Source organism: Solea solea, chromosome 6, assembly GCF_958295425.1.
Source record: "Solea solea chromosome 6, fSolSol10.1, whole genome shotgun sequence".
Taxonomy (NCBI): domain Eukaryota; kingdom Metazoa; phylum Chordata; class Actinopteri; order Pleuronectiformes; family Soleidae; genus Solea; species Solea solea.
Window position 1 is genome coordinate 2,907,566 of NC_081139.1, and position 23,179 is coordinate 2,930,744.

General features: G+C 37.7%; 1 protein-coding gene across 1 annotated transcript; it reads right to left on the reverse strand.

The window, feature by feature from the left end:
• Positions 1–10,923: 10,923 nt before the first annotated feature.
• Positions 10,924–22,593, reverse strand: LOC131460341 (myosin heavy chain, fast skeletal muscle-like). Its single transcript, XM_058630726.1, has 41 exons — positions 22,487–22,593; positions 22,359–22,396; positions 22,061–22,271; positions 21,838–21,981; positions 21,590–21,746; positions 21,483–21,510; positions 21,259–21,370; positions 21,085–21,177; positions 20,884–20,947; positions 20,703–20,801; positions 20,506–20,609; positions 20,288–20,426; positions 19,734–19,852; positions 19,496–19,645; positions 19,241–19,411; positions 18,850–19,156; positions 18,706–18,770; positions 18,459–18,546; positions 18,192–18,309; positions 17,983–18,106; positions 17,770–17,906; positions 17,406–17,661; positions 17,070–17,312; positions 16,810–16,986; positions 16,507–16,652; positions 16,323–16,413; positions 15,540–15,929; positions 15,290–15,416; positions 15,090–15,208; positions 14,779–14,975; positions 14,515–14,698; positions 14,260–14,425; positions 13,996–14,120; positions 13,586–13,894; positions 13,297–13,500; positions 13,077–13,202; positions 12,817–12,987; positions 12,435–12,539; positions 11,794–11,889; positions 11,554–11,685; positions 10,924–11,038 (listed from the first exon to the last, which is right to left on the reverse strand). The coding sequence occupies exons 3-41, from the start codon at positions 22,262–22,264 to the stop codon at positions 11,018–11,020; spliced, it is 5,808 nt and encodes a 1,935-aa protein (XP_058486709.1). The 5' UTR covers positions 22,265–22,271; positions 22,359–22,396; positions 22,487–22,593; the 3' UTR covers positions 10,924–11,017.
• Positions 22,594–23,179: the final 586 nt, after the last annotated feature.

Sequence of the window (23,179 nt, forward strand, 5' to 3'; positions counted from 1 at the left end):
TTTACAGCAGCAGGTTTTAGACAATGGGGAGAGTTTAAATGGGAGATGTCTCAAGGTTCTGTGAATGATAAAAAAGCTCCTGTGTGATATGATCACCAGATTAAATATGAATAAGAGGTGGTGTTTTCTTCTTTGTTCACTGAAATTATTTAATTTTATTTTAAAGTGATGAAAAATATGTAATAAAAATATGTTGCTAACCACCTTGCCAAGTTTGTATGATCACTTAGTGTTTAAAAATGGGTTAGGGTTAGGGTGAGTTGGTGAGTTGCTTGTGCCGTGTCCACTGGAGGAGCCAAACACACACACACACAAATACACATAATGCTTTAGTGGGGACAAAAGCATCTGAATGTCACTGTTCCCCTTTACGAGTCTGCTCTTTTTCTTTTTCTACTTTATTTTATCATCTTTAGGGATTTTAGTGGCAGAGTGTGTATTTTTTCATCGAGGTAAAAAGTGCACACTAAAAAGAAGTTTTCAATCTTTATTCCATCATACTTACTTCCTAATTTTCGCCAATATTTTTCTGTTTGAACTGTGACTTTTTTCCAAATTTCACAAATTCCATCCAATTTTGAACATTTTGAGTACTTTTTGCTCAGGTGTGTTTATATAGTTAGTGAAAAAAATAGGAAACTCGGTAACACTTTAGATTAGGGAACACATATTCACTATTAACTAGGTGCTCACTAACATGCATAAATAGCACACTAGCCTAAAAATTTACAAATAAATAAGGACACTTACAATGCATCATATTTTTTCTAAACCTTGTATAAACATTGTTCTGACATGGTGTATCAATTACTGGAGTGCAGACATTGTTTTGGTCTTCTCAATAATCTTCTTAATGCACCTTGGCACTGCAGAGGATCTGTGTTTAGCCGTGGAGAAGTTCTCATGTGTCACTGGTATTCTGTTGCAGAAGCCTTGCAAGTCTTTCCTGTGACAAAGGAACAAAAGTAGACGCAACAGTTGCTAATCTAAGAACCTGTGAGAACGATGATACCTCATGATTGCATGGGGCGACCGCTGAGGTCTGTGTCTGACGAGGTCACAAACTTAATTAAGGTTGTTCTGCAGGGGAGGAAGGACAATAGAAAGCGGGACAATATTCATATTTATAGCCTCCCTCATTTCCTCTGTGGGACGTAAGTGTGTATCGTTTGTAACTTGACATTCAGAATCATGTACACTGGGAAAAATAACTTCAAACATAATGGTAGAAGTATTTGATTTGATGTTCTCTGGACAAAAAAAGTCAATTACAATGTTCTCTCTGTATATACACACAAAACTACCCACAACAAATATTAATTTATATATCTTATTCATGATATATTATTCATGTCAAAATGTATCTTCATTATAACAACAAAGGTTGTAGGTTGTAGATATTTGTTTTAGTTAATATGAAGAAGCCTCAAATGACACAGTGTCAGCGATAAGTTAGAACATGTGACATGAACCCCACGTTTATCATTTATAATCATAATCAGCCTAATTATACTTTTACCAAGTATTTAAATTGGTTTATTAAAAGCAATTATTGTGTCATAATTTAGACTCAACAGTCCTACCGGCCTGGTTATACTTGTGAACAGATGATTGCAGGATTATGTCTATTATTATTTTAGACAAAAATGTCATTGTTTAGTATGTTGTCAAACAAATTGTCTAAGTATGACATTTTTGTCAAATTTTGGACGACATGCCAAACTATGACATTTTTGTCAAATTTTGGACGATATACTATAGTATGACATTTTTGTCAAATTTTGGACGACATACTAAACTACGAAATTGTTGTCAAATTTTGGACGACATACTAAACTATGACTTTTTTATGACTTTTTTTTGTGTCAAATTTTGGACGACATACTAAACTACGACATTTTTGTCAAATTTTGGACGACATACTAAACTATGACTTTTTTGTGACTTTTTGGACGATAAACTATAGTATGACTTTTTTGTCAAATTTTGAACGACATACTAAACTATGACATTTTTTTCAACTTTTGGACGGCATACTATACTATGACATTTTTGGTGACTTTTTGGACGACATACTGTACTAAACTATGACATTTTTGTCGTATTTTCGATGACATACTAAACTATGACTTTTTTGTCAAATTTTCGATGACATACCGATGACAGACTTTTTTGTTTAAAATTTGGAAGACATATTATAGTATGACATTTTTTCAAAAAATTTGGACGACATACTATAGTATGACATTTTTGTCAAATTTTGGACGGCATACTATACTATGACATTTTGGTGACTTTTTGGACGACATACTAAACTATGACTTTTTTGTTTAAAATTTGGAAGACATATTATAGTATGACATTTTTTCAAAAATTTGGACGACATACTAAACTATGACATTTTTTTCAACTTTTGGACGGCATACTAAACTATGAAATTTTTGTGACTTTTTGGACGACATACTATAGTATGACTTTTTTGTCAAAATTTGAACGACATACTAAACTATGACATTTTTTTCAAATTTTGGACGGCATACTATACTATGACACTTTGGTGACTTTTTGGACGACATACTAAACTATGACATTTTTGGTGACTTTTTGGACGACATACTAAACTATGACTTTTTTGTCAAATTTTCGATGACATACTAAACTATGACTTTTTTTTTTAAAATTTGGAAGACATATTATAGTGTGACATTTTTTTCAAAAATTTGGACGACATACTAAACTATGACATTTTTTGTTAAAATTTGAACGACATACTAAACTATGACATTTTTTTCAAATTTTGGACGACATACTAAACTATGACATTTTTGGTGACTTTTTGGACGACATACTAAACTATGACATTTTTGGTGACTTTTTGGACAACATACTAAACTATGACATTTTTGGTGACTTTTTGGACGACATACTAAACTATGACATTTTTGTCGAATTTTCGATGACATACTAAACTATGACTTTTTTGTCAAATTTTCGATGACATACTAAACTATGACTTTTTTGTTTAAAATTTGGAACACATATTATAGTGTGACATTTTTTCAAAAAATTGGACGACATACTAAACTATGACATTTTTTGTCAAAATTTGGACGACATACTAAACTATGACATTTTTTGTCAAAATTTGGACGACATACTAAACTATGACATTTTTTGTCAAAATTTGAACGACATACTAAACTATGACATTTTTTCAAATTTTGGATGGCATACTATACTATGACATTTTGGTGACTTTTTGGACGACATACTAAACTATGACATTTTTGGTGACTTTTTGGACGACATACTAAACTATGACATTTTTGGTGACTTTTTGGACGACATACTAAACTATGACATTTTTGTCGAATTTTCGATGACATACTAAACTATGACATTTTTGTCAAATTTTGGATGACATACTAAACTATGACTTTTTTGTCAAATTTTCGATGACATACTAAACTATGACTCTTTTGTTTAAAATTTGGAAGACATATTATAGTATGACATTTTTTCAAAAATTTGGACGACATACCATAGTATGACATTTTCGTCAAAATTTGAACGACATACTAAACTATGACATTTTTTTCAAATTTTGGACGGCATACTATACTATGACATTTTGGTGACTTTTTGGACGACATACTAAACTATGACATTTTTGGTGACTCTTTGGACTACATACTAAACTATGACATTTTTGGTGACTTTTTGGACGACATACTAAACTATGACTTTTTTGTCAAATTTTCGATGACATACTAAACTATGACTTTTTTGTTTAAAATTTGGAAGACATATTATAGTATGACATTTTTTCAAAAATTTGGACGACATACTATAGTATGACATTTTTGTCAAAATTTGAACGACATACTAAACTATGACATTTTTTTCAAATTTTGGATGGCATACTAAACCATGACATTTTGGTGACTTTTTGGACAACATACTACGATATGTAAAAACAAGACTCAGTAAGGCATTGGAGATACAGGGTGGCATTAGCTCACTTGGTAGAGCTGCTCTCCCATGTTGAGAATACAGTCCTCACTGCAGGGGCCCAGGTTCAATTCCCGCGTTAGACGTTCCCTAATGCATTAAAAAAGGACGAAATACGGAACTCTAAACCTTTTGTCAAATTTTGGACTACATACTAAACTATGACTTTTTTTTCAAATTTTGGACGGCATACTATACTATGACATTTTGGTGACTTTTTGGACGACATACTAAACTATGACTTTTTTGTTTAAAATTTGGGAGACATTATAGTATGACATTTTTTCAAAAATTTGGACGACATACTAAACTATGACATTTTTTTCAACTTTTGGACGGCATACTAAACTATGACATTTTTGTGACTTTTTGGACGACACTATAGTATGACTTTTTTGTCAAAATTTGAACGACATACTAAACTATGAAATTTTTTTCAAATTTTGGACGGCGTACTATACTATGACATTTTGGTGACTTTTTGGACGACATACTAAACTATGACATTTTTGGTGACTTTTTGGACGACATACTGTACTAAACTTTGACATTTTTGTCGTATTTTCGATGACATACTAAACTATGACATTTTTGTCAAATTTTGGACTACATACTAAACTATGACATTTTTGTCAAATTTTGGATGACATACTATAGTATGACTTTTTGGACGACATACTAAACTATGACTTTTTTGTCAAAAATTTGGACGACATACTATAGTATGACATTTTTGTCAAATTTTGGACTACATACTAAACTATGACATTTTAGTCAAATTTTGAGCGACATACTAAACTATGACTTTTTTGTGACTTTCTGGACGACATACTATAGTATGACATTTTTTTCAACTTTTGGACGGCATACTATACTATGACATTTTGGTGACTTTTTGGACGACATACTAAACTATGACATTTTTGGTGACTTTTTGGACGACATACTAAACTATGAAATTTTTGTCAAATTTTGAACGACATACTAAACTATGACATTTTTGTCAAATTTTGGATGACATACTATAGTATGACATTTTTTTCAACTTTTGGACGGCATACTATACTATGACATTTTGGTGACTTTTTGGACGACATACTAAACTATGACATTTTTGGTGACTTTTTGGACGACATACTAAACTATGACTTTTTTGTTTAAAATTTGGAAGACATTATAGTATGACATTTTGTCAAATTTTGAGCGGCATTAAACTATGACTTTTTTGTGACTTTCTGGACGACATACTAAACAGTGACATTTTTGTCAAATTTTGGACTACATACTAAACTATGACATTTTTGTCAAATTTTGGATGACATACTATAGTATGACTTTTTGGACGACATACTAAACTATGACATTTTGGTCAAATTTTGAACGACATACTAAACTATGACATTTTTTTCAACTTTTGGACGGCATACTATACTATGACATTTTGGTGACTTTTTGGACGACATATTAAACTATGACATTGATGTCAAATTTTGGATGACATACTATAGTATGACATTTTTTTCAACTTTTGGACGGCATACTATATACTATGACATTTTGGTGACTTTTTGGACGACATACTAAACTATGACTTTTTTGTCAAATTTTGAACGACATACTAAACTATGACTTTTTTGTCAAATTTTGAACGACATACTAAACTATGACATTTTTGGTGACTTTTTGGACGACATACTAAACTATGACTTTTTTGTTTAAAATTTGGAAGACATTATAGTATGACATTTTTAAAAAAATTTGGAAGACATACTATAGTTATGACATTTTTGTCAAATTTTGGACGACATCCTGTAGTATGACATTTTGTCAAAATTTGGACGACATACTAAACAATGACATTTTTGTTTAAAATTTGGAAGACATATTATAGTATGAAATTTTTGTCAAAATTTGGAAGACATATTATAGTATGACATTTTTGTCAAAATTTGAACGACATACTAAACTATGACATTTTTGTCAAATTTTGGATGACATACTAAACTATGACATTTTTGTGACTTTTTGGACGACATACTATAGTATGACTTTTTTGTCAAATTTTGAACGACATACTAAACTATGACATTTTTGCCAAATTTTGGACGACATACTAAACTATGACATTTTTGTCAAAATTTGGATGACATACTATAGTATGACTTTTTTGTAAAAAATTTGGACGACATATTATAGTATGAAATTTTTTCAAAACATTTGGACGACATACTAAACTATGACATTTTTGTCAAAATTTGGAAGACATACTAAACTATGACATTTTTTTTAATATTGGACGACATACTATACTATGGCTTTTTGTCCAAAATTTGGACGACAAGCTATGGTATGACATTTTGTCAAATGTTGGACTACATACTATAGTATGACTTTTGTCAAATTTTGAACGACATACTAAACTATGACATTTTTGTCAAATGTTGGACGACATACTAAACTATGACATTTTTGTCAAAAATGTTGACTACATACTAAACTATGACATTTTTGTTAAATTTTGGACGGCATACTATACTATGACTTTTTTGTCAAAATTTGGAAGACACACTATAGTATGACATTTTTGTCAAAATTTGAACGACATACTAAACTATGACATTTTTGTCAAATTTTGGATGACATACTAAACTATGACATTTTGTCAAATTTTGGATGACATACTAAACTATGACATTTTTGTGACTTTTTGGACGACATACTAAACTATGACTTTTTTGTTTAAAATTTGGAAGACATATTAGAGTATGACATTTTTTCAAAAATTTGGACGACATACTATAGTATGACATTTTTGTCAAAATTTGAACGACATACTAAACTATGACATTTTTGTCAAATCTTTGACTACATACTAAACTATGACTTTGTCAAAATTTGAACAACATACTAAGCTATGACATTTTTGTCAAATTTTTGACTACATACTAAACTATGACTTTTTTGTTTAAATTTGGAAGACATATTATAGTATGACATATTTGTCAAATTTTGTACGACATACTATACTATGACTTTTTTGTCAAAAATTTGGACGACACACTATAGAATGACTTTTTGTCAAAATTTGATTGACATACTATAGTATGATTTTATGTCAAATTTTGAACGACATGCTATGGTATGACATTTTTGTCACATTTTGGACTACATACTAAACTATGTCATTTTTGTGACTTTTTGGAAGACATACTATAGTATGACTTTTTTGTCAGAAATTTGGATGACATACTAAACTATGACTTTTGTCAAAAATTTGGACGACATTCTATAGTATGATTTTTTTGTCAAATTTTGAACGACGTATTATAGTATGACTTTTAGGTCAAATTTTGAACAACATACTATAGTATTTAGTATAGTATGACTTTTTTGTCAATAATTTGGACGACATACTATAGTATGAATTTTTGGCAACATTTGGACGACATACTAAACTATGACATTTTCGTGACTTTTTGGACGACATACGAAACTATGACATTTAAGTAAAATTTTGGATGACATACTATAAACTATGTCATTTTTGTAAAGTTTTGGACGACATACTATAAACTATGTCATTTTTGTCAAATTTTGGACGCCATACTAAACTATGACATTTTCGTGACTTTTTGGACGACATACGAAACTATGACATTTTAGTCAAATTTTGGACGACATACTATAAACTGTGTCATTTTTGTCAAATTTTGGACGCCATAAACTATGACATTTTATTGACGTTTTGGACAACATACAAAACTATGACATTTTTGTAAAATTTTGGACGACATACCAAACTATGACATTTTAGTTACACTATGTCGTCCAAAATTTGTCAAAAATGTCATAGTTTAGTATGTTGTCCAAAACGTCACTAAAATGTCATAGTTAGATGATTAATTTCAATTACACAGTGCATTTGTATGTAAAAGTTCCTGATAAAAAAGGTGTGAAGTGACCTTTGGCCCCCGAACATCATCACATTATCAAATCTGACCCTCGTTAAAAAAAAGTTTGGACACCTTCAATCTAAAAGCTTCATGTTTGAAAGGTTCAATCCATCGGCAATCGGAAGCAAGAAGCTGGCGCGCTTGAAATTTTGCCGCAGAATTGTTTTCTATATTACTTCCCCACAAATATGCTATGGGCTTTTACTTCTTTATGTTGCTGCAGTTTACTTGTTGTTGTTGTTTTAAAATGTGTTTAAATAAACGTATTTAAACAGGACATTTTAGGACAAAATGATGTGCTTTTTTTTCATTTGGGAAATCAGATCCGAACACAATAATTTCACTTTATAGCATATCTTATTATTATTACATCGCACATAACAGTGAAAGTTTGTCACGTTCACACTCTCTGACATCAGAATGCCAAATATTTAGCAACCCACTGCAAGGCTCAGATTTTTGTCGTGGATAATGCTGGTGTAAAGTCAGACTCATGACAGACCACAACAAAAACAGCCGTCAAGACGAGGTCAAAGGGCATCAGATTTGTAGTGTTGACCTCTGAGCTGTGACATTCTGAGCTAAGGGGACCACCTCAGTCTAGAACAATCCATATATTATGCAAAGAGCATTTTGTAAAACTTAATTTAACTCAAATCTTCTTTTTTAAAGTTTTATTGTAATTGCTTGACTTAAATGCAAAAACAAAAACATGACTATGATGATTTCAGACCATAGTTAGAAGTGTCATATTCCACATTATCTTTTTAAAAAAAGGCAACAATTTGAAGTGTTGTAGACTATACTTATTTACTCTACAACCATGTTTCTCAAACTGTGGTACGTGTACCACCGGTGGTACGCAAGCTTCCTCTGGTGGTACTGGTGGAAAATCAGAAACACTGTCCTACTGCATATACCAGGGTACTATATGTGATCGGAGATAAGAAATATTAACCAGAGTGTGTGGAAAATGAAACAAATAACATAAAAAAAGTCACCTCATGTCTTGCTCCATCTTAATCTAATTTCTCTATACCAGTGTGTGAAGTATGTGAGGAAGAGGAGGAGGGTGAGAGAATAAATAAATAAATCTGCCTCCTGTTAAAAGTCCATGGCTGACTTTGCCTTAACTTTATTTTAATGTCGATACCTTGAGAGCCTAATATTTTCTCAGCTGGTATAAAACGTTTGAGAACCTCTGCTCTACTGAATGTTACATGTTGTGTTTGTAAAAAAAAAAATCACTTTCACCCTTCATATTTTCCAGCTATCAGGTTGCATATCCACATTTCTGACAGCCAGACAGTCAGTGAGCAGGGGGATCAGACAGTGACCCCATCTCCTCTCTGTGCCGCTCAATGTCCAAGGTTGAAACACAGGCAGCTTCACCACTGTAGGTGCAACTGCTGCTGTTGACAAGCCAACTGTCAGATGTTTTTGACCCCAATACATCACCCACACACAGCGTCTCATAAAGAGTCCCGATGTATATCCAGGGGACAGTAAATTCTAAAACCGTTGCTTACAGCTCTATTGTCTGACGTGCAATCCACAGTGAACAGGTGACTAGAGTTGAGTCTCCAAGTTTGTTGAGAGGGGCCACTTGTGTTGTCGTCTCAGGGGTGCGCGTGTATTTTTAAACCCTTTCTTTAAATGGTCTTGTTGTTCTGAGCGTCCTGACAGATGAACTGAAGACAAGGGCGAGGCTTGTCGTCTGACCTTCCTCTAAGTCAAGTGTTTGTTCCCCGCACGGGGCAAGAAGGGGATCGTGTTATACGATGTGTAGTAGTTTGAATTCTTTCCTTGTTGAAAGACGATACTGAACTGTCAAAGACGGGGGGAAAGGGCTTGGAGCTGAATACCGAGGGCTTCACACACCCTGAAACAACGCTATATATTAAATAAAAATGTGATACATGATCTCTTATGCCCCCCCTGTGTGTTCTTATTTGGAAGAAATACAAATATAGCTGTCTCCTCAGCAATGCTCTTAGCGCTCAGCCATTTGTCACACACTTCACGTCTTATTGTGGAACAACCTTTGATATAAAACACAGGCTTCCCCTGTGGTCCTTGTCCCCTGTTCTGTTTGAAACCACTGTGTGCATTAGGTTACATCTAGACATAGCATAGTATGAGGTATACAACTTATATGAATTTAAGATGCACAGAAGGTAGAAATGTGATATAGTTGTTAACTGAGCTTGGAAGTAAGTGTCAGAAACACCATTAAGAGAGTGTGTCAGGACAAATTCCCTTATCAATAAACTATATTTTAAATATGTAATTGATTAAAGACAAGGGGTTATGGCAGTTTTTGGCTTTTGAACACTATTTTTAATGAGCATTATTAACTTCAGTTCAAGTGCTACAGTGCTGTCACTTCAATCTGCCACAAAAGTATTTGGCAAGTGTACTGTCAGAATCTATTTACACGAGACCATCACGTCAACTGTCATTAGCTATTTAAGGGTTATTTTTGGCTTTTGCATGTATACCGGCCATTCACTGAAAAGCTGCGCTTCTTAAACTTGACTCAACTACCAGGAACTGGCAGGCATGTCTTGACCTTGACCTAGCATGTCTTGTGGTTCACTAATTGGTTTATTTCCGTCACAACAACTTGACACGGCGCAGTGTTTGCACCGAAGCACGGGTGAAAACTGTGAGGTCACCAGACTGTCACTTACATTAACACCCCACGGTCGACAATTTGCAGTTGCTCTAACCTAAAGGACTTTCACATGATAATAGTCAGCAGCTGACAGTCGTGTTATTTTGAATAACTCCCCATTGCTACAGGTTTGTTTGTTTAAAAAAAAAAAAAAAAATTCATATACTTAAGATAAAATATTTTTTGATGATTTGTCATTAAATTTTCTACCATATATTCATTTAAAAACAACACCATTGAGTAGATATAAAAGTGATAAATGAGTGAACAGGAAAAAGACAGTGAATTGCAAGCAAGTTTATTTGTTGTCGTTACACATTTAAGAACAAGATCATATTGTATGATTTCTTGTGCTGTGTCTCCTTCAGACTGATGCTTATTCTTCAGCCTCCTTTCCCTTTAAATCAAAGAGACAGTGAAATGTTACAGGAAATATTCTGTAAATCATCAATCACGACATTGCATTGAGAGACCGTTATTATGACAGAATGTGGGATCACAACCACAGACTTTAGATAAAAACGGATGTCGTCTTTTGTTTGTGATTTGACCAGATCCCTGACAACCAGGCACATACAGGATGGTACTAGTTGTCAATTACCCTTATGTCTACTCATGTAACCGTGTTGTCCGTCTATTGTCCTCTGAATGGGAATTTAAAAGAAAAGAGTATTAACCCTTCAGGAAAATGTTTACCGACTTTAGAAATAAAGAAAATCTGTGGTTATTGATCAGGGAATCATATGCACAACTTTTCTTCTGTAGGTGATCAACATCAGTTTGAAACTTTGCAGCCTCTACCTCCTTTTGAAGTCAGTGGAGTCGCCCTCCAGTGGCTAACTGCTACTTCCTTCCTATGTCAGTAGGTTATGATCACAACCGAATGAAGAGAATAATGAAAAATCCACATACCCTGCCTATATCACGGCTCTTGGCCCTCAGCTTGTTGACCTGAGTCTCAGCGATGTCGGCTCGCTCCTGAGCCTCCTCCAGCTCGTGCTGAATCTTCCTGCACCTGCACAGGTGACTGTTGGCCTGTTCCTCCTGGACGGGACAGAGTCAAAGTTGCCAGTATTGTATTGTGTTGCCACTGTGACACGCTCACTGCGGTGAAATCATGCTGCACCGGCGATGCTCTGTGTTCACACTCACCGCTTCCTCAGACTGTCTCTTGTAGGCTTTCATTTTGAGCTGCAACTTGTCCACCAGATCCTGAAGTCTGGCAATGTTCTTCTTGTCCTCCTCAGTCTATAGGCAGCACACAGCATATAGTCTGAGACCACAACTAAAGGCAGCTCCACTAACCCGTCTTGTTTTTGGAATATCGTTCAAAAATACTTGGGAGCATGCGGCACATTCATCTGTTCCACAGCATTTTTAGAAAGAATGACAACACACATTTAAATTATGACTATATTTTCACTATCACTTCTTGTGAATCCTCCATTTCGTTCAAATCAGTCAAGAGTTCTTCCCTTTTTACAGAGAAAATGAGTTAAAAACATCTCCAAATGACGTGTGTATCCTAAGCAACAGCTGCAGGAATGATAGTGTTCATTTCTAGCTGCAGTGCACTCTCACTGTATCATCTCACTATGACAAGCACAGGGCGCTGCATTATATACACTATATGATGGGGATTCATGCCCTCTAGGGGTAAAAAACATAACTTACATCCAGTTTGTCTTGAGAAGCAGACTTCAGATATTCTCGAGTCACTGATCATAATAATGATGTCCTTTGCACCTAGTGTCCTGTGTACTATATTAGATTTTTGTTTGGGTTTTCTTTACCTGATAAGTCAGTTCCTTCACTCTGCGTTCATATTTGCGGATGCCTTTCACGGCCTCAGCTCCGCGCCTCTGCTCGGCCTCGACTTCAGCCTCGAGCTCCCGAACCTTGATCACAAAAGACAACCGGATTTCATCAGTTCAAGATTTAGGTTCTTTGGTTTTAGCAGAAAATAATCCAGTATAAATGTGTGTATAAATAAGGATGTGATATTAAGTTTTTGAGGCTGTTCACATTCTTATAGTGTGAAACTTAGGGGGAAATAATAGGGCTGCTTTCTTCATCCGAGATAGAAGCAAAGATGTTAAAATTAGAAGTGAAAGATGTCAATTTCACTTACAATCAAAAAGCACAGGGGCATAAAAAAAAACAAAGCTGACTTACTCTAGCCTCCAGTTTCTGGAGCTGCTTCTTGCCGCCCTTCAGGGCCAGATTCTCAGCTTCGTCAAGGCGGTGCTGCAGGTCCTTCACTGTCACCTCCAGGTTCTTCTTCATCCTCTCCAAATGAGCGCAGGTGTCCTGCTCCTTCTTCAGCTCTTCTGCCATCATGGCAGCCTGAAAACACAGCAACAACAGCCATGAGCACAGACATAACTCCAATACCAGAGAGAAGTAATAACTGTGTCGAATCAATTTTGGCTCACATCAGTGATGGCCTTCTTGGCCTTTTCTTCTGCATTTCTTGCTTCCTGAATAGCATCTTCCACTTCCCCTTGAATCTGCACCAGGTCAGCATCCAATTTCCTTTTGGTGTTGATGAGATTTGTGTTCTAAAAATAAAATATACATATTCAGTTTTTCTTTGAATTCAAGAAATTGTTTAACAGGAATTTAACAGCACTTGCATACTACAGTTTATAAGACCTGAGAGTGCAGTAGTCCCACACGCTCACTGGCATCAACCAGCTCCTGTTCAGCCACTTTGCGGCCTCTCTCCGTCTGCTCCAGTGCAGCTCTCAGCTCCTCGATCTCAGCCAGCATCAGGTTGTTCCTGCGCTCCACCATGGCCACCTGCTCCTTCATCTCCTCATGACCTCTAAGAGCTTCATCAAGGTGCAGTTGTGCATCCTGAAATCAAAACAGCTCCTCAGTTTACATATATCAGAGACACTCTGCTGTCTTCTGATGCATAATTTACATATTAATGTCTAACCTTCAGCTGTCCTTGCACGTTCCTCAGCTGTTTCTGGGCCTCAGAAGCCTGGCGGTTGGCGTGGCTCAGCTGAATCTCCATCTCGTTGAGGTCTCCCTCCATCTTCTTCTTGACTCTCATGGTATCATTCCTGCTCCTGATCTCAGCATCCAGGCTGCTCTGCATGGTCTCGATCACCCTCTGGCTGTTCCTCTTGATCTGCTCAATCTCCTCGTCCTTCTCTGCAATTTTCCTGTCAATTTCATTCTTCACCTGGGTGAGTTCCAGCTGGACACGCAGAATCTTGGACTCTTCGTGCTCCAGAGTGGCCTATGGCATTAAATGCAAGAACATTTTTCTTGGTAAACTTTTAGTTTCTCACCTGTGTATTTTACATGACAAACATGCATTTGAAATGTGATTATTGGTACCTCGGCCTCCTCGAGGGCAGTTTGGATTTCTGCTTTCTCAGTCTCGGCTGATTTTTTCCCTTTTTCCAGTTCATGAATGGTTTTTCCTGATTCACCAATATGTTCAGTCAAATCAGTGATTTCCTCTGTTGAAAAAAACAAAACCCAACAACGTAAAATCAAGTAATGCTCAAAGTGTTTGGAGTGTGATCTAATGTGTTCCATACAATATGTGATGATGGATGTATTTATCATAACAGTAACATTCAGGATTTAGAGCCTTACGATGCAGGTTTTTGTTCTCCCTCTTCAGGGTCTCCAAGTGATCCAGAGCTTCTTCATATGAGTTTTTAATCTTGAACAGCTCGGTGCTCATTGACCGACTCTCCTTCTGAGATCCCTCCAGCTCTGCCTGGCTCTCCTCAAACTTCTGCTTCCACTCAGCAAGAATCTGAAATTATAACGAACAAGTGAGTACTTTCTGTAATTTCATGTTTACAAGTAACAACATACATTTTGCCAAAATTAATAAACACTGACCTTGTCAAAGTTTCTTTGCTTCTTGTCCAGGTTAGAAGCCAGAGCATTAGCTCTCTCCACGTCAATCATCAGGTCCTCCACTTCACCGTGAAGTCTCTGCTTGGTCTTTTCCAGAGAGCCGCATTTTGAATTCACAGCCTCAATGGCTTCCTCTGCATCCTGAAGACGCTGGGCAAGTTTTTTCCTGTTTAAAGATGTAAGATATGGATTTTTATGATAATAAAATGCATGTGGAAACATTGTGATTTCAGAGCTGTTCATTACTTGGCCTCCTCTAGCTCCTCAGTGCGCTGAATGGCATCAGTTTCGTATTTGGTTCTCCACTGAGCCACCTCGCTGTTGGCTTTGGACAGCGCTCGCTGCAGCTCAGCCTTGGCCTCCTGCTCCTCCTCATACTGCTCTCTGAGCAGGTCGCAGTCATGGCGGGATGACTGAACAGCATGAGCCAGGGCGTTCTTGGCCTATGGCGATGACATAATACAACTTAATTACAATTCTCTTCACATTTCTCTTTACGAAAAACAAAAATCTGGACAATTTTTTCGCAACATTCACCAAAGGGTATAATGTCGTACCTTGACTTCTTCTTCAAAGTGCCGTTTGAGCTCCTCAGTCTGTTGAATATAAGCCTGTTTGCCTCTTGTAAGCTGTGAAACAAGAGACTCCTTTTCCTCCAGCTGACGGCCAAATTCCCCTGATCGACGAAAAACAATTACTGTCCATCCTCTTTAGTAATTTGTGTTTGTGTTTTTTTTTTAATAGATGTTGCACTCACCATTTTCGGTCATGAGCCTGGATCTTTGAACACTCATGTCGTTTAACTGGCGCACATTTTCGTCGTTCTTGCTCTTTAACTCACTCAGTTGATCCTCAAGAGTGCGGCACATCTTCTCAAGGTTAGCCTACATAAACCAGCATGGAGAGAAAAATGAGGTCAACCATTGGCAAACAGTTTCTACGGACAATAAAACATAACATTGCTGTAATTGTTTTTATTCTGTCCAAATGGCGCTGATAAATGTCACCTTTGATTTGGCGACAGACTCCATATTGCTTGAAATGTCATCAATCTCCATCTTGAATTCACTCTTCTCCTTCTCCAGCTTCTGTTTGACTCTCTGGAGGTTATCGATCTGTTCCCCGAGCTCTGCCACACTGTCGGCCTGTTTCTTGCGCAGAGCGGCAGCGGTAGCCTCATGGTGCAGGGTGGACTCTTCAAGATCACGCCGCAGCTTCTGAAACTCGGCCTCTCGCTTCTTGCTCATCTCGATCTGCACAGATGTGGCTCCTCCAGCTTCTTCGAGCCTCTCGCTGATCTCCTCGAGTTCCCTGGAGAGATCCGACCTCTGCTTCTCCACCTTGGCCCGAGCAGCTCTCTCAGCCTCAATTTCCTCCTCCAGCTCTTCAATACGAGCCTGTGATACAAGAAAAGTACAACATATTTTACCCCTGCTTTTATCATAAATTATCAGAAAAATCAAGAAGATTGTTCCGAATGACAAAGAGAGACTAAAAAGACCTTTCTGTTCTGACAGCAAACCATGAGACAAAGTTACGACTGAAGGTGGGGATGATGTGAGGATGGCATGTCAAAGAAAATACAAGTTTATTTACACTCAAGTGTTAGTAAGTTTAAGTTCTGAATAGCTAAATTGTAAAGATGCAAGTGAACCAAAAAGGAGTGATAACATTTTAGTTAGAACTGTTCCTGAATTTCATTATGTCCATCCATTTCTATTAGGAAGTTTAAGGTAAAAGTTTAATTTATTTTGATTAAGACAGTCAACAAAACCACATTCAACAATTACCTGCAGTTCCTTGATTTTCTTATGAAGCTGGACACTTAAAGCCTGTTCATCTTCGATCCTGCCGAGAAGCTGGCTCATCTCAAAGTCTCTCCTTCAATTCCAAAAAATAATCAACAAAACATTCAGTCATTCAGTTATTTTAATGAAATGTCGGGACATAAATTCATATCTCAGTCTCACATACTTCTTTAATTTCTCCTCAGTTTGCTGCTTGTCGTTCTCCAGATCCATTATGGATTCATGGGCAAGTTTCAGATCTCCTTCAAGCTTTCGTTTTGCTCTTTCAAGATCCATGCGGAGCTTCTTCTCCTGCTCCAAGGAACCTTCAATCTAGACAATCATATATATATACAGTGCTGTCACATTATCTGTATACATGTACAGTTTATCTAAATTGTTCATTTTAATGTGCTTCTAAAATGCACATTTGATATAGCAGCAGGTTGAACATAGATATTATGATTTAAACAGACACAGAGAAACTCACATCATCCACTTGCTGCTCCAGCTTCACTTTGGCCTTTGTCAGAGTGTTGACTTTGTCTTCCTCTGCTTGCAGATCATCTAGCGTCTGCTGATGGGCCTCTTGGAGAGCTTTCCTCTCTTTGCTCAACTTGGCAATGGTCTCATCTTGAGAAGCCATTTCTTCAACCAGATTTTTAACCTTAGAAATAAATTGAGTTTAAATATGTGATAGAAGCAGATGTGATATTTCATTGTTGAGTAAACAGAATTTATGGCTGTCACCTTGTTCTCCGTGGCATGTTTCTCCTTTTCCACCTTGGCCAGTGTGAGCTCCAAGTCATCGATGTCTTTCTTCAACTCGGCACATTCGTCCTCCAGCTTCCTCTTCTTTGCAGTCAACTCTGAATTCATTTCCTCCTCATCCTCCAGTCTCTCAGCTGTTTCTTTGACTTTGGCCTCGAGCTGGATTTTTGCTTTAATGAGCCCCTCGCACCTTTCCTCAGCATCAGAAAGGCTTTCACCTTCCTAGATTCACAATGACACACAAACAAAATACTGTTTGTTTTTCGAAATCCAGGATCCCTGAAATATCAACTTTCCTCTCTCTGTCAAACTTACAGACTGAATTTGCAGCTGCAAGTCATTTTTCTCCTGCAGGAGAGAAACCATCTTCTCCTCCAGATCTTTCTTCTTGGCAAGAGCCTTTGCTAGGTCCTCTTTGGTCTTTTCAAAGTCCTCTTTCATTTGGGCCATCTCTTTCTCAGTCTCTGCACTCTTCAGAAGAGGTTTGATTCTGAAGTACAGCTTCATCCATGGCCAGGTTTTGACATTCATGAATGAGCGGATGTTGTACTGAATAGAGTAAATAGCCTCCCTGAGGATACAAAAGAGAAAACAATGCGTATTTCACATGTTTTATAACACACATATTCCTTCCTTAATAGTTAAATAAGGAAGAGACATAATTGAAGAGGGTACCCACCTTCTCTGCATCATCTTGACAAATTCATGTCTCATCAGGAAAGCTCTGCAAACAGCCTGAGTCATTGTGACGAGCTCAACCAGTTTCTCATCTCTCATCTCCTCAAGTACACCCAGCAGTCCAGCCTTGAAGAATACCTATTTAGAGAGGCAATGACAATGACTTTACTAACTGCATTGTGAATCTGATAATCAAGTCTGTTTATTTATTTACCTTGGTGTGGCCAAATCTGTATTGTGATTTGTCCACGCTTATGGATTCCAGTAGTTTCTCTGAGGCCTTCTTGTTGTCAATGAACTGCCCATCAGGGATGACGCTGGCATTCAGCACTTTGTATCTGAAACAATTTACTTGAATGAGATGATCTAAAAAAAAAAAAGAACAATCGTGTGGTCTGTCAGGTAAATAAACAGCTACTGTACCTCTGCTTGAAGTCAGCGTAGAGGATTCTGCTGGGAAAACCTTTCCTGCAGATCCTGATGCCTTCCAGCACACCGTTGCACCTGAGCTGGTGGATGACCAGGTGGTTTTCCATTAGACCTGAAACAGTAACAGGGACACCAAACAGTGTCGTATACATTAAGATCCCGACAAACCTCAGAGTCATGGACTTGTGGGTTCATGAGAGGTCATTAAATAAAGCAACTGTGTGAAGTTGAAGTGTAAATATGACTTTTTTTGGGACCCACCTGGTGTTTTTGATTCGTTGGGAATGAGACAGCGCACAAAATGTGGGTGAGTGCTCCTTAAGTTGGTCATCAACTTCCCCAGGTTTTCCTGGTTATGAACAGAGCGTTTATCATTTCTATGTCATAAAAATGACATTAACATAACTGCACATAATATTTTGATCAAGGCAATTCTATAAATGTGTATTGACCTGCTACAAATACACATAAACAAATTCAAGATCATAAAAAAATAAGAAAAAATTACCCTGAAGAGAGCTGAGACAGTCTGGAAGGAACCTCCCTTCCTCTTGCCAGCCTTCTTTACACCCTCTGTGAAAGACATTTATGGCTTTATTTTCATTTCCAACAAAAATGTTGTTTATGTTGCATTCTACATGTGATTTTGTACCTTCTCCTGAGGCATGCGCTGCATAGAGGTAAGCCAGCAGTTTGACTGAAGACTTCTGGTAGAGCTGAACCACTGAGTCATTCAGAGGATCCTTGTTCTTGTCCAGCCAGCCAAGAACATTGTAATCAACAGTGCCAGCATAGTGCATCAGAGAGAAGTGGGCCTCAGCTTTGCCTTTGGCAGGTTTAGGTTTCTGGAAGGGGGCACTTTTACCAATATGCTGGTCGTACAGTTTGTTCTTGAAGGTTATGTCAGTTGCCTTGGGGAACATGCACTCCTCTTCCAGGATGGAGAAGATGCCCATTGGCTATTCAGAGGAAATTATGAATTAAAACAAATCCTTCAACCTAATTATTCTGTATTTGTGAATATACAGCAGCATGTGACTCACCTTCTCAATAAGCTCAATGCAGGCTGCCAAGTCCATACCAAAGTCAATGAACTCCCATTCAATTCCCTCTTTCTTGTACTCTTCTTGCTCCAGGACAAACATGTGGTGGTTGAAAAACTGTTGCAGCTTTTCATTGGTGAAGTTGATGCACATCTGCTCCAAGCTATTGAACTTGAAGGGAAAATGACACAGGACCTAGATTTTATTGTACTGTATCAACCAGAATTTTAAAAAATTGCAGGAAATTTTACTTACATCAAAGATTTCAAAACCCGCAATGTCTAAGACACCGATAAAGAAGTTCCTGGGCTGCTTGGTGTCCAGCATCTCATTGATTCTGACGACCATCCACAAGAACATTTTCTCATAGACAGACTTGGAGAGAGCCATGACGGAATTATGCACCTAAACATGGAAAGAAATTAAATTCTTGCACTCTCTTATTGGTACTAATATGTGAGACCATATTATGTATGTTCTTAATATAAATTACCTGTGGTACAGTTTGACCTTTCACCACCATTTCATTGCCGACCTTGACTCTCGGGTAACACAAGGCCTTGAGCATATCAGCCGAGTTCAGGCCCATAAGGTAAGCAATTTTATCAGCCTCTGCAAAAAAAAAAGAAGTAAACCAAAAACATTAACAAGCCAGAAGCTATCCAGCACGTTCTGCACAAGGGTTTGGTGCCAGATTGGATGTGCCAAACTGCGACAGCATCTTGGAGGCACCTTTATAAGATGATCAAGACACTGACTCCTCTCAAAGCTAAGGACTTCGGTCATTTGAACTCTTTAGATTGTGCTTGGCTCTAACTAAACAATGTATCCAGATAATTCACCTACTGATTTACAAAGGATGTCACTTTCACATAAGTCTTTTTGGACAGTGATATAAGACTTCACAGTATACAGTTGTGCCCCAAAATGGGAATTATGCCACCTGTTTCTGGGTGAGGTTCTCATACTGTCTTCTCAACTGTGGAACCATCACTGAATATACAGTCAAGACTCTGAATATCAAACTGTGAAAAACAACTCATTTACCCTCATTGCCGTCAGGCTCGGCCTGCTCTTCGCGCTGCTTCTGCTTGAATTTCATGTTTCCATGGTGCATCACAGCTCCGGTCAGCTTGTAGATGCCTATCTTCTCCTCTGAGGTGAAGCCCAGGATGTCGATGGCAGTCTGCAGAAGAAAGCGTCCAAAAAAATGACAACAGTGCAACGTTCACTCCTTCCCTTCTCTCTGCAGCGTGTTCACTCACATCAGTGGCGATGAACTCTTCAACGTCATTGATGCTCTTCACAGTGATTTCTCCGTGACTGATCATGGGGAAGTCGTAGGGGTTGGTGGAGATGAGTAGCGCCTCTGAAAAATAATCATGGTGCTTGGTTATACAGTCTCATGTAAAGCATATATGTTATCAATAAAATGATTAACTCTATGGCTGTAATTGCTCACCAATGAGCTCAGGTTTGTGGCCTGTTGCGAGCTGATAGAAGATGTGATAACTTCTCTCAGCAGAGAGCTGGAACGTCACTCGAGACTTCTCCAGGAGATCTAAAAAGTCAAGGCAACAACAAGGTAGTTTACAGTGTGTCCTTTCATTAAATCCTCTGGATAATGAGATCTGGAAGCTTACATGTTTCAATATCAGCTGAGGCCAACTTTCCAGTCGTTCCAAAATGGATTCTGATGAATTTTCCCTACAATTGAAATAAGACATCAGTGTTACAGAAGTGAGACGACTAGTGCTTTAATCCTCACATTCTTCAAACTCACAGACAATCTGAGAACAGATAATACTTTTGAGCAGCAGGATTTTTATCACTTTTTAACTTACAAAGCGGGACGAGTTGTCATTCCTCACAGTTTTGGCATTCCCATAAGCCTCCAGCAGGGGGTTGGCTGCAATGATTTGATCCTCCAGCGACCCCTGAGAATGTCATTGCATGGATGTTTTAGTATTTTTCTTTGGTTATTTGCATGAAAACATAGATTACATTACTGTATATACCTGCATTTTTCCAGGAACTGTCTCAGCTTTTTTGCCTGCAGCTGCCGCGATTGTCGCAAAGTACTGGATGACACGCTTGGTGTTGACAGTCTTCCCTGCACCGGATTCTCCACTAAAATGAGTCGTGTTAAACAATTATATGGTATGTATTATGCCTGACTTAATAAAAGTGTAAGCCTGACACAATACAAAACAGAAACAATCAATTTACAGTGGTGACTTACGTAATCAGGATCGACTGGTTCTCACGATCTGTTGAGAGAACGTAAAACAGTAAAGCACATGAAAGAGGATATTCAGGCCTCTTTGTAGCAAAGAAAATGATTAATACCTTGGAGCATGAACTGGTAGGCATTATCAGAGATGGAGAAGATGTGGGGTGGAGCCTCAATCCTCTTTTTCCCTCTGTATCCAGAGACAACCTTTGCGTCGTACACTGGGAGCCACTTGTAGGGGTTCACAGTGACGCAGAAAAGCCCTGAGTAGGTCTGTGTTCAGAAGAAGAAGAGGACACAGTGTGTGTTATATATACAGGACACAGAGATATTCATTATTTCACACTTTTATGTCTGGTCTTACGTAGATCATCCATGCCGCGTAACGCTCTTTGAGGTTATACAGCACAGAAGGCTCACTGAGGTGGGTCATCATGGCCATGTCCTCAATCTTATCAAACTTTGGAGGGTTCATGGGAAAGATGTCGTCGTCCTTCACGGTGAGTGTCTGCATGGATACATTGTGAGATTAGCACGCGTCATCTTTGTGAAATTATAGGGAGTTGTTATTTCCTACTTGTACAAACCTTCCCACCCTTGAGTTCCACAGTGGCTTTGCCGCCTTCTCTTTTCACCACTTTGCCTTTTAAATACATCTCAGACGGCTCCGTCACAAAATAGGCTGTTTTGGCATCAAAGGGAGTGTTTTGAGCCTCGATTCTTTCCCTCTCAGGTTTACGGAGGTAAAGGGCCGCCGGGCCAAAACACTCCATTTCCACATCCCCACTCATGGTGACTCTGTGAAAATGAAAATGAAACATTCCCATTGGTATACAAAGACAGATAATGTAAGACTGGACTTTAAAGCGTCATCCCCATATTTACCTGTTTGTTGTTCAGTGATGCAGCTGCTGATTGGACTACTAAAAAGTCAAATGCAATTTAGAATCAGACAAACCCAGATAATTAACTGTAAGCCATAGACTGCTGATAAAGTGTGATGGTGGACTCACCTTCTTTGGTAGCCTCCTTCCTGTCCAACACTTTTGTGGAGCCCGGGAGTTCCCCTTTTATACTGAAATCTCTGGGCCTCCACAGAGGAGCAACCCTCCTGTTTAGGTCATTGGGCTTGTGTCAGAAGAATGGTATCAGATGTCCTCCCAATTCCATCATCACAACTGTTGTCGCTGTATCCTGTATCATAAAAAGACAAACATTGCATTAAACCCCAGATTAAGTTTTCAAATTCCTGACCAAAATCTTAACACTGGGTTGAGAGTGTATTTCTGCTTGTGATGCTTTGTGTGCATCTGCTTGGAGGAATAGAATAAATACTGTAAGTCTTGTATATTAAAAAATAGGAATATTTTTTTGTTGTTTTCTTTTTTAAATAATCTCTATAAATATGAAACATAAAATATGATTTACTACAAATACATTCTCCATTTTCAAACCTGGACTAAACCTTTTCGGAGTGACAGCCTTGCGAACATATTTTGAGCCAAAGGCCCAAGTGTATATTTAAAGCTAATTTTAAGATCCATTATAGTCCATTATGCCGTTGTGTTTGAAAAGTCGACACCTCGGACGCAGCGAAAGTTGTCTCTTGTGGTGGGATTCAGTTGCAATAAAAGGCGACATTCAATACGTCTGGCCTTTCTTTCCAGACTTATTTGGACTTAAACAAATATAGCAGCCAGCCCGGC